General features: G+C 40.8%; 1 protein-coding gene across 1 annotated transcript in view; it reads left to right on the top strand.

Moving 5' to 3' along the window:
• Positions 1–13,226, top strand: part of LIFR (LIF receptor subunit alpha) — an 82,587-nt gene that overhangs the window by 57,714 nt on the left and 11,647 nt on the right. Inside the window, exons 12-13 of the mRNA XM_060146032.1 lie at positions 432–502; positions 10,791–11,004. Of these exons, the coding sequence (XP_060002015.1) occupies positions 432–502; positions 10,791–11,004 (285 nt within the window). The remainder of the gene's footprint in view (positions 1–431; positions 503–10,790; positions 11,005–13,226) is intronic.

Raw genomic sequence — 13,226 nt, 5'->3', positions numbered from 1 at the left:
AGGAAGCTACGTGGTTAATTCAGAGAAGAAAAGTTCTAGGCAGAGGAAGAGAGGGCATAGGAAGTGCAGAAAGCCTGGGGCAGGTGTCCTTGGCATGTTTGAGGAGCAGCCAGGAAACCAGTGTGTAGCCAGAGCCAGCTTGAGTAAGGGGGGAGAGACGGATGTGAGATGGAGAGGCAGCCTTGGACCCATTTCTGAGGGACTTGAGGGTGATTTTAACCCATTGTAAGGGGCCTTGTGTTTTGTAGACATTTGGAGCTCAGCTTTTCCATTGCTCCATTTTCTAAGTGGAAGCCACTGACTTCTTCACATTTTTATTGAGAATTTCAAAAACCTAGACAAAAATTTCAAATACCACCATCCCACTTATTGATCTTATCAACTTACATAGTATGCATCTTCAAATACCAACTTTTAAATCTCTTTTCTAGTTCCTTCAAAGGGACCAGATACTTGGAGAGAGTGGAGTTCTGACGGAAGAAATTTAATAATATATTGGAAGGTAAATATCTAATTCTTCCTTGAATATTTAAATAACTTTATTATGCTGAACTACTTAACTTACATATGGTACCTGGGTTATCAGGCAGCCAGGATTTCCCAGACTGGCTTAGCGTACAGTATTGCTGAGAATGTAACCTGGCTTCTAAAAGCCCCAGATTCCACATCACTGCAGATGCACCACAGTCACTGTAGTGAGGATGTCTGTGTCAAGAGCTGAGCATTCTTTAGTTTGATTTTATGAGGCCTGTAAAGATTTCATGAATTCCATCTCTCTCACTTTAGTCAGAAATGCAGCCAGAAACCGCAAGTTAGGATCTCAAGTGTTTATGTTACATTTTCAATTCAATGACTAGGAAACCAACTTTATATATATATCATGTGTAATTTGTTGTCCCCTAAGTAAATTGCATTATCATATGACAATTATAAAGTTTTACATAGTTTTCTAAAATTCTAGATAAAATATGAATTGCATTATATTTTACTAGCTTTTCCTTACCAGAGCAGATGTTTTTGTTGCTATATTTTTTTATCTGATTTATGAACATCAAAACCATGAACAATTGTCTTCTACACCAGATTTCATAGGAACAGTTATAACCAGATTCTTTTAAAACAGTGAATTTTGTTATTTAAATTTAAACTACTATTTTTATAAAAATTTGACATCTTTACAGCTTTAAGTAAAGTAAATCTTTGAAGTCTGTGAGCAAGTTGTGTACAAATTCCATTGCTTCGAGGTTGTCTGTATATGACTGTGCATCCCCTCTTACTCTTGATTAGCAAATCCCCTGGCTACTCTCAGTTGTCTGTCAGATTTCACAATAATATGGTAACAATTATATAAATTACTTCAGTGTGAGAAAGTTTAGAATATTGTTCAAACGAGATAAATGTTTAACCAAGGATTAAAAATACTGAAGCAATTTGGATTCTAACTTCAGTGACTAGTTGATGGTTCTGCCATATTTGGTTGGAAAATTAAGTTGTTTTGGACATGTTGAGTTTTTTAAACATGTGCCACAAGGATATCTGAGTACAGGTCAGTAGAAGGTGGTTTGATGTAAGGCTCTGGAGCTCGGGAGAGGTCTGAGCTAAAGACATAGCTGTGAGTAAGCAGATAACTGGGATCACTCAGGGAGAGCATGCAGGGTAGAAAGAGGCCAAGAGTGGAACTGTAGGTGATGGCAGGATATAAAGGACCAGCAAAGGAGGAGGATCCAGCAAGGGAGATTGGGAAGGCCAGAGAGGCAGGAAGACCAGAAGAAAATAGCTTTTGCAGAAACCAGGGGAGGGGGATGTGTGAAGGAATGAATAGTATCAAATGAAACCCACAAGTCTTAGGATGGTAACATGTCCACTTTATCAGGCCATTGGAGAGCCATCGGGGAACTCTGTTGGAGCAGTGTCTTCAGCAGAGTATTAATGTCAGTGTCAGTCTGAATCAGAGGGTCCCATGCACTGTTATATGAATTGGAGCAATTATTTTAAAAAGCAGTTTAGCTATATAAATAAAGAAGTTTGAATGTGAGGGAGACCTTCAAGATGGCGGAGGTAAGATGTGGAGATCACCTTCCTCCCCACAAATACATCAGAAATACATCTACACGTGGAACAACTCCTACAGAACACCTACTGAACGCTGGCAGAAGACCTCAGACCTCCCAAAAGGCAAGAAACTCCCCACATACCTGGGAAGGGCAAAAGAAAAAAAGAAAAAACAGAGACAAAAGAATAGGGACGGGACCTGCACCTCTAGGAGGGAGCTGTGAAGGAGGGAAAGTTTCCACACACTAGGAAGCCCCTTCAGTGGCGGAGACAGGGGGTGGTGGTGGGGAAGCTTCGGAGCCACAGAGGAGAGTGCAGCAATGGGGGTGCAGAGGACAAAGAGGTGAGATTCCCACACCGAGGATCGGTGCCGAACAGCCTGAGAGGCTTGTCTGCTCACCCGCCGGGGTGGGCGGGGCTGGGAGCTGAAGCTCAGGCTTCGGAGGTCAGACCCCAGGGATAGGACTGGGGTTGGCTGCGTGAACACAGCCTGAAGGGGGCTAGTACACCACAGCTAGCCAGGAGGAAGTATGGGATAAAGTCTGGAGATGCCTAAGAGACAAGAGACCATTGTTTTGGGGTGGACAAGAAGAGGGGATTTAGAGCACCGCCTAAACAAGCTCCAGAGACGGGCATGAGCCACGGCTATCAGCGTGGACAACAGAGACAGGCATGAGACACTAAGGCTGCTGCTGCCGCCACCAAGAAGCATGTGAGCGGCGAGCACAGGTCACTCTCCACACCTCCCTTCTGGGGAGACTGTGCAGCCCGCCACTGCCAGGGTCCCGTGATCCAGGGACAACTTCCCCGGGAGAATACACAGTGCGCCTCAGGCTGGTGCAACATCAGGAAGGCCTCTGCTGCTGCAGGCTCACCCCGCATTCCGTGCCCCTCCCTCTCCCAAGCCTGAGTGAGCCAGAGCCCCCTAATCAGCTGCTACTTTAACCTCGACCTGTCTGAGCTAAGAACAGATGACCTCAGGTGACCTACATGCAGAGGCGGGGCCAAGTCTAAAGCTGAACCCCAGGAGCTGTGTGAAAAAAGAAGACGAAGGGAAATCTCTCCCAGTAGTCTCAGGAGCAGCGGATTAAATCTCCACAATCAACTTGATGTACCATGCATCTGTGGAATACCTGAGTAGTCAACGAATCATCGTGAAGTTGAGGCAGTGGACTTCGGGAACAATTGTAGACTTGGGGTTTGCTTTCTGCATCTAATTTGTTTCTGGTTTTATGTTTATCTTAGTTTAGTATTTAGAGTTTATTATCATTGGTAGATTTGTTTATTGATTTGGTTGCTCTCTTCCTTTTTTTTTAATATAGATACATATATTTTTTCCTTTTTCTCTTTTTGTGAGTGTGTATGTGTATGCTTCTTTGTGTGAATTTGTCTGTATAGCTTTGCTTTTACCATTTGTCCTAGGGGTGTGTCTGTCCGGTTTTTTTTGTGTCCTTTGTTTTTGTATAGTTTCTAGCACTTATTATCATTGGTGGATTTGTTTTTGGTTGCTCCCTTCTTCCTTTCTTTCTTTTCTTTATTACTTTTAATTATTTGATTAATTTATTTATTTATACATTTATTTATTTATTTTTGGCTGCATTGGGTCTTTCTTTCTGTGCGTGGGCTTATCCCTAGTTGTGGCGAGCAGGGGCTACTCTTTGTTGCTGTGCGCAGGCTTCTCATTGCAGTGGCTTCTCTTCTTGCGGAGCATGGGCTCTAGGCACGCAGGCTTCAGTAACTGTGGCTCTCAGGCTCTGGAGTGCAGGTTCAGAAGTTGTGGCGCACGGGCTTAGGTGCTCCACGGCATGTGGGGTCTTCCTGGACCAGGGCTCGAACCTGTGTCCCCTGCATTGGCATGTGGATTATCAACCACTGCGCCACCAGGGAAGCCCAATTTTGGTTATTTTTAATAATTTTTTTTATTTTGTATTTTAATAACTTGATTTTATTTAATTTTATTTTTTTCTGTCTTTTTCTTCTCCCTTTTCTTCTGAGCTATGTGGCTGACAGGGTCTTGGTGCTCAGGCCAGGTGTCAGGCCTGAGCCTCTGAGGTGGGAGAGCCGAGTTCAGGACATTGGTCCACCAAGACCTCCCAGCTCCACGTAATACCAAATGGTGAAAGCTCTCCCAGAGATCTCCATCTCAACACTAAGACCCAGCTCCACTCAACGACCAGCAAGCTACAGTGCTGGACACCCTGTGCCAAGCAACTAGCAAGACAGGAACACAACCCCACCCATTAGCAGAGAGGCTGCCTAAAATCATAATAAGGTCACAGACACCCCAGAACACACCACTGGACGCGGTCCTGCACACCAGAAAGACAAGATCCAGCCTCATCCCCCAGAACACAGGCACCAGTCCCCTCCACCAGGAAGCCTACACAACCTACTGAACCAACCTTATCCAATGGGGGCAGACACCAAAAACAACGGGAACTACGAACCTGCAGCCTGCGAAAAGGAGACCCCAAACACAGTAAATTAAGCAAAATGAGAAGACACAGAAATACACAGCAGATGAAGGAGCAAGGTAAATACCCACCAGACCAAACAAATGAAGAGAAATAGGCAGTCTACCTGAAAAAGATTTCAGAGTAATGATAGTAAAGGTGATCCAAAATCGTGGAAATAGAATGGAGAAAACACAAGAAACGTTTCACAAGGACCTAGAAGAAGTAAAGAGCAAACAAACAATGATGAACAACACAATAAGCGAAGTTAAAAATTCTCTAGAAGGAATGAATAGCAGAATAACTGAGGCAGAACAAGGGATAAGTGACCTGGAAGATAAAATAGTGGAAATAACTACCGCAGAGCAGAATAAAGAAAACAGAACGAAAAGAATTGAGGACAGTCTCTGAGACCTCTGGGACAACATTAAATGCACCAACATTCGAACTATAGGGGTCCCAGAAGAAGAGAAAAAGGGACTGAGAAAATATTTGAAGAGATTATAGCTGAAAACTTCCCTAATATGGGAAAGGAAATAGTCGTCAAGTCCAGGAGGTGCAGAGAGTCCCATACAGGATAAATGCAAGGAGAAACATGCCAAGACACGTATTAATCAAACTATCAAAAGTTAAATACAAAGAAAAAATATTAAAAGCATCAAGGGAAAAGCAACAAATAACATACAAGGGAATCTGCATAAGGTTAACAGCTGATCTTTCAGCAGAAACTCTCCAAACCAGAAGGCATTGGCAGGACATATTTAAAGTGATGAAAGGGAAAAACCTACAACCAAGATTACTCTACCCAGCAAGGATCTCATTCAGATTTGACGGAGAAATTAAGAGCTTTAGAGATAAGCAAAAGCTAAGAGAATTCAGCACCACCAAACCAGCTTTACAACAAATGCTAAAAGAAGTTCTCGAGTCAGGAAACACAAGAGAAGGAAATAACTTAAAATTACAAACCTAAAACAATTAACAAAATGGTAATAGGAACATACATATCGATAACTACCTTAAATGCAAATGGATTAAATGCTGCAACCAAAAGACATAGCCTGGCTGAATGGATACAAAAACAAGATCCGTATATGTGCTGTCTACAAGAGACCCACTTCAGACCTAGGGACACATACAGACTGAAAGTGAGGAGATGGAAAAAGATATTCCATGCAAATGGAAATCAAAAGAAAGCTGGGGTAGCAATTCTCATATCAGACAAAATAGACTTTAAAATAAAGACTGTTACAAGAGACAAAGAAGAACACTGCATAATGATCAAGGGATCAATCCAAGAAGAAGATATAACAATTGTAAATATTTATGCACCCATCCTAGGAGCACCTCAATACAAAAGGCAAATCCTAACAGCCATAAAAGGGGAAATCGACAGTAACACAATCATAGTAGGGGACTTTAACACCCCACTTTCACCAATGGACAGATCATCCAAAATGACAATAAATGAGGAAACAGAAGCTTTAAATGATACATTAAAAAGATGGACTTAATTGATATTTATAGGACATTCCATCCAAAAACAACAGAACACACTTTCTTCTCAAGTGCTCATGGAACATTCTCCAGGATAGATCATATCTTGGGTCACAAATGAAGCCTTGGTAAATTTCAGAAAATTGAAATCTTATCAAGTATCTTTTCCGACCACAATGCTATGAGACTACATATCAATTACAGGAAAAAATCTGTAAAAAATACAAACACATGGAGGCTAAACAATACACTACTAAATAACCAAGGATCACTGAAGAAACCAGAGGAAATCAAAAAATACCTAGAAACAAATGACAATGAAAACATGACAACGCAAAACCTATGGGATGCAGCAAAAGCAGTTCTGAGAGGAAAGTTTATAGCAATACAATCCTGCCTCAAGAAACAAGAAACATCTCAAATAAACAACCTAACCTTACACCTAAAGCAATTCGAGACAGAAGAACAAAGAAACCCCAAAGTTAGCAGAAGGAAAGAAATCATTAAGATCATATCAGAAATAAATGAAAAAGAAATGAAGAAAACAGTAGCAAAGCTCAATGAAATTAAAAGCTGGCTCTTTGAGAAGATAAACAAAATTGATAAACCATTAGCCAGACTCACCAAGCAAAAAAGGGAGAAGACGCAAATCAACAGAATTAGAAATGAAAAAGGAGAAGTAACAACTGACACTGCAGAAATACAAAGGATCATGAGAGATTACTACAAGCAACTATATGCCAGTAAAATGGACAACCTGGAAGAAATGGACAAATTCTTTGGAAAGCACAACCTTCTGAGACTAAACCAGGAACAAATAGAAAATATGGGGCCTTCCTTGGTGGCACAGTGGTTGAGAATCTGCCTGCCAATGCAGGGGACACGGGTTCGAGCCCTGGTCTGGGAAGATCCCACATGCCGCAGAGCAACTAGGCTTGTGAGCCACAACTACTGAGCCTGTGCATCTGGAGCCTGTGCCCCGCAACAAGAGAGGCCACGACAGTGAAAGGCCTGCGCACCACGATGAAGAGTGGCCCCCGTTTGCCGCAACTAGAGAAAGCCCTTGCACAGAAACGAAGACCCAACACAGCCAAAAATAAATAAATAAATAAAAGCAGTTTCTTTAAAAAAAGAAAATATGAACACGACAAACACAAGCACTGAAATTGAAAATGTGATTAAAAATCTTCCAGCAGACAAAAGCCCAGGACCAGATGGCTTCAGGGGCGAATTCTATCACACATTTAGAGAAGAGCTGACACCTGTCCTTCTCAAACTCTTCCAAAATATTGCAGAGGGAGGAACACTCCCAAACTCATTCTACAAGGCCACCATCACCCTGATACCAAAACCAGACAAAGATGTCACAAAGAAAGAAAACGACAGGCCAATATCACTGATGAACATCGGTGCAGAAATCCTCAACAAAATACTAGCAAACAGAATCCAACAGCACATTAAAAGGATCATACACCATGATCAAGTGGGTTTCATCCCAGGAGTGCAAGGATTCTTCAATAACGCAAATCAGTCAATGTGATAAAACATATTAACAAATTGAAGGAGAAAAACCGTATGATCATCTCAATAGATGCAGAGAAAGCTTTTGACAAAATTCAACACCCATTTATGATAAAAAAAAATCCCTCCAGAAAGTAGGCATAGAGGGAACTTTCCTCAACATAATAAAGTCCATATATGACAAACCCACAGCCAACATCGTTCTCAATGGTGAAAAACTGAAACCGTTTCCTCTAAGATCAGGAACAAGACAAGGTTGTCCACTCTCACCACTATTATTCAACATAGGTTTGGAAGTTTTAGCCACAGAAATCAGAGAAGAAAGAGAAATGAAAGGAATACAAATCGGAAAAGAAGTAAAGCTGTCACTGTTTGCAGATGACATGATACTATACATAGAAAATCCTAAAGATGCTACCAGAAAACTACTAGAGCTAATCAATGAATTTGGTAAAGTAGCAGGATACAAAATTAATGGACAGAAATCTCTTGTATTCCTATACACCAATGATGAAAAGTCTGAAAGAGAAATTAAGGAAACACTCCCATTTACCATTGCAACAAAAAGAATAAAATACCTAGGAATAAACTTGCCTAAGGAGACAAAATTACCTGTATGCAGAAAGCTATAAGACACTGATGAAAGAAGTTAAAGATGATACAAACAGATGGAGAGATATACCATGTTCTTGGATTGGAAGAATCAACATTGTGAAAATGACTCTACTACCCAAAGCAGTCTACAGATTCATTGCAATCCCTATCAAACTACCTAGGGCATTTTTCACAGAACCAGAACAAAAAACTTCACAATTTGTGTGGAAACACAAAAGACCCCGAATAGCCAAAGCAATGCTGAGAAAGAAAAAATGGAGCTGGAGGAATCAGGCTCCCTGACTTCAGGCTATACTACAAAGGTACAGTAATCAAGAGAGTGTGGCATTGGCACAAAAACAGAAATATAGATCAATGGAACAGGATAGAAAGCCCAGAGATAAACCCAAACACATATGGTCACCTTATTTTTGATAAAGGAGGCAAGAACATACAATGGAGAAAAGACAGCCTCTTCAATAAGTGGTGCTGGGAAAGCTTGACCAGCTACATGTAAAAGAATGAAATTAGAACCCTCCCTAACACCATATACAAAAATAAACTTAAAATGGATTAAAGACCTAAATGTAAGTCCAGAGACTATAAAATTCTTAGAAGAAAACATAGGCAGAACACTCTATGACATAATCACAGCAAGATCCTTTTTGACCCACCTCCTAGAGAAATGGAAATTAAAGCAAAAATGAACAAATGGGACCTAATGAAACTTAAAAGCTTTTGCACAGAAAAGGAAACCATAAACAAGATGTAAAGACAACCCTCAGAATGGGAGAAAATATTTGCAAATGAAGCAACTGACAAAAGATTAATCTCCAAAATTTACAGGCAGCTCATGCGGCTCAATATCAAAAAAACAAACAACCCAATCCAAAACTGGGCAGAAGACCTAAACAGACATTTCTCCAAGGAAGATATACAGATTGGCAACAAACACATGAAAGGATGCTCCACATCAATAATTATTAGAGAAATGCAAATCAAAACTACAATGAGGTATCACCTCACACCAGTCAGGATGGCCATCATCAGAAAATCTACAAACAATAAATGCTGGAGAGGGTGTGGCGAAAAGGGAACCCTCTTGCACTGTTGGTAGGAATGTAAATTGATACAGCCACTGTGGAGAACAGCATGGAGGTTCCTTAAAAAACTAAAAATAGAACTACCGTATAACCCAGCTATTCCATTGCTGGGCATATACCCTGAGAAAACCATAATTGAAAGAGTCATGTACCACAATGTTCATTGCAGCTCTATTTACCATAGCCAGGACATGGAAGCAACCTAAGTGTCCATTGACAGATGAATAGATAAAGAAGTTGTGGCACATATATACAATGGAGTATTACTAAGCCATAAAAAGAAATGAAATTGAGTTATTTGTAGTGAGGTGGATGGACCTAGAGTCTGTTATCCAGAGTGAAGTAAGTCAGAAAGAGAAAAACAAATACCGTATGCAAACACATCTGTATGGAATCTTAAAAAAAAAAATAATGTTTCTGAACAACCTAGGGGCAGGAGAGGAATAAAGACACAGACGTTGAGAATGGACTTGAGGACATGGGGAAGGGTAAGCTGGGACGAAGTGAGAGAGTGGCATGGACATATATACACTACCAATTGTAAAATAGATAGCTAGTGGGAAGCAGCCGCATAGCACAGGGAGACCAGCTCGGTGCTTTGTGACCACCTGGAGGGGTGGGATTGGGAGGGTGGGAGGGAGAAGCAAGAGGGAGGAGATATGGGGATATATGTATATGTATAGGTGATTCATTTTGTTATAAAGCAGAAACTAACACCATTGTAAAGTAATTACACTCCAATAAAGATGTTAAACATTCAAACTACTTTTTTTTTTTCCTTTTATCGAGTAAGTCCAATTTTGGGAACTCACATTAAAATATTAATTCTAGCCATGAAAAAAAATATGTTGCACCAAAAGATTCATTTTAGTATTGTGAAAAATTGGGAACAACTTAAATTTCACTTATTTAAGGAATTATTCAAGTAAAGTGATAAAAATGCTACATGAAATATAAAGCTATTAAAATGTATATAACTGTATTATGGACAAGTTTTTATTATAGAAGAGTGAAAAAATGTAAATTGTATAGTATGATTGAAACAATTTTAATAAAAATCTCCATCTAGGAAGACAACTTGAAGGAAATATCACAAGGTAAGTGTGTTTAAGAGATGGGAATATGGGAGATTTTTCTCGCTTTCTTCCAACTTTTTAGTATTTTCCACGTTTTCTATAATGAGCAAGTACTCCTTTAAAATGAGAAAGCAAAAACTGTTTAAAAAACATGATGCCATACTTCTTAATATTTTATTTTTTAAGTAGAAGAATGTTTCTCATCACCCCTTTTGGTTTACTTCTGAAAAATATGAGGCTAAATATTTTGTTACTTAATTTTTATATTTCTGTGTGCTCTTAACTGCTTACAGCAAGTGTAGTGTTTCTTCAGAATCACTTTCCTGATCTATCTCAGTGGATTTTAAATCTGTGTTGTGCACTGTTAACGACTTCATCTTTTCTAACATTACTTTGTTAAGATTAGCAGAGTGTCCAGTTTAGACTCGATGGCCTTGCCTTGTCACATAATCACTCCTCGCAGGTTTTTATAACAGAATTTATTTTTGTTTTTGTAGCCTTTACCCATTAATGAAGCTAATGGAAAAATACTCTCCTATAATGTATCATGTTCATCCGACGAGGAAACACAATCCCTTTCTGAAATTCCTGATCCTCAACATAAGGCAGAAATACAACTTGATAAAAGTGACTACATCATCAGTGTGGTGGCAAAAAATTCTGTGGGCTCATCGCCACCTTCTAAAATAGCTAGTATGGAAATTCCAAATGGTGAGTACTTAAGATAAAAGTAGTATATAAGAACAAGAAATTAAGGTGCAACATTTGGAAGGTGTTGCTTGCTCTCATAAATGTCAGCTTTCTTCTCATATACCCTGCTGCTGCTGATGTGTAAGGAGGAACAGGCAGATTAATGTCACGTATTGACGTTGAGAGGCAGCAGTCATTAATATTGACTTGAAGCATCTACACGGATGGATAAAATATTACTAAACCCAGTTACTTTAACACGTAATGTTGTAGAGTTATGGTAGTGGACATTACTCTTAGAAATATCTTAATAGTTTATTCAGATACCATTTTCACATATCTTCCCAAGACCATGACAGTTGATACTTAGCCAGCTGGGCTATTTTCAAACTGTCAGGCAGGAACAAATACTCATTTTAAATGGCACCTCTGTTGATAAGGCATTCTTTATTAATAGGAATCCTTTATTGATAAGAAATTCTTCTTAAAGTCTAAATTAGATCTTCAGTGTAAGCTTTAAGAAAACAACTGCAGTGTGATTTTAAAATTCCTTAGTGCCCCCCTGTAAATGTGATGGGTTACCAGTGACTAGTCCACTCCTCCTTAGCTGCCTTCACAGCTTTTTGAGTCACAAGTTTTCAGTGGCCACTCCTGCCTCTTCTAGTTAACTCCTTCTGAGTCATTCCCTGGTCCCCCTTGCTATCCCACACTAATATGGGAGCACCTTTCTATGACTACCCACTCGGAGAGGCAGAAAAATTGGTCCATTTTGGGTCCTAAGTATCTTTCCAGTTCTTGCTTGAGGCAGTGTCTTACTGCTTGTTATGTAACTGGTTCTTCATTTCAGTCAGAAGGAAGGAATTGGGGACACACTGTACATTCTGAGACACACAATATCGTCCAGAGCCCAGATAGCAGTGCATACCGGAGAAGAGAGGTCTGCAGGTAGTGGTATGGAGTCAAAAGAAAGAAAAGGGAGAGAGATGTGAACGCCCATAGCAAGATAACCTGCTGATTTAAATTAGGTATTTAATGGCTCTCGCTATGTTATCTTTTAATTCAAGAACTATATTCCTACCTTTTCTGTGTGTCCATCAGGACACAGTAATTTACAGAACTAACAATGGTCTGGCTATCAGCTTTCAGACAGTTACTGCAGCTCGGAACAAATCATTGTTCCTTGAGGATTTCCCGAGCCAGAGGCCTTGCAGCCTCAGCGCAGGTTACCTTGTGGATTTTTAGTCACATTGAGTCAAGAAGCTGTCATATCCGAAGTCTTCTGTATTCCCAGCCAAGTTGTGGTCTTGTGTCTAGTAGTAGTTGCTTATGAATGCAAATTTTGTTCAAAAAACCTTTCCATGGCTTTTTACTGAACCCTTAAATATACATCAGTTAGAGAAATTACTTCTTTCCCCTATTTCTTGGAAAATTTCCCTCTCCCATTGGCCACGCTGTCCTAACCCATGCTAATTCCTCACCCCCAACCTTGGGCCTCCCTTATCGCCTAGGCTGAGATCTGGCAGGATGAGGAAACCAAACCTCAGCATGGCCCCTTCTGCCAGCCTCTGCACCTCACCCATCCGTGCTCGCGGATGCTTTCCCCTCTCTGCCCACACCGACCATCCCATCCCATCCCATCCCATCCCACCTCACCCCACAGCATTTCATCACTGTCCTGTCTCCACAATGCCTTCAGCCCACCCATGGGGGTAGCAGTCTCCCTTGAAAGGAAGAGAGGGGCTGGCCCACCCACTCATTCACTGCATGGCCTGTGCTCAGGGCTGGAGTTGCAGGCACAAGCCCCCGTCTGCTCTCGTGGAGCTCACACCCACAGTGGACGAGGAGACGGGGATTCTGACACCCACACGTGTTCTTCACCAGCCTCCCGCCTGCCTCTCCCCCCGCCCCCGAGCTGCCATGCCACCCTCTAGTGCCTGTATTCCCTCTGCCCCATCCTTCATGGCTCTTGATCCTCGTGTCCCGGCCCAGTTATGTCACTGCCTGATCCTAGGTGCTTTTTCATTGTTTTTTTTCCAGCTGCTGGGTTAATATATATGCACAGGTAATTGCCCTAGTTAAAACGAAAACAACAGAGCAGCACTTCTAAACTTTGCTAAAGGTTTATCTAGTTTAGCACTATTTTGCAATGTCTGCACGGTAAAGTGATTTTTATAACTCTTGCCCATTTTCATGAGATTTACCTTAAAACATGATTTTTAACACTGGTAAAATATCCTTCTTTC

This window comes from Lagenorhynchus albirostris, chromosome 3 (genome assembly GCF_949774975.1).
Source record: "Lagenorhynchus albirostris chromosome 3, mLagAlb1.1, whole genome shotgun sequence".
Taxonomy (NCBI): Eukaryota; Metazoa; Chordata; class Mammalia; order Artiodactyla; family Delphinidae; genus Lagenorhynchus; species Lagenorhynchus albirostris.
Note: the sequence above shows the minus strand (reverse complement) of the source record. Positions and strands in the feature narration are given on the sequence as shown.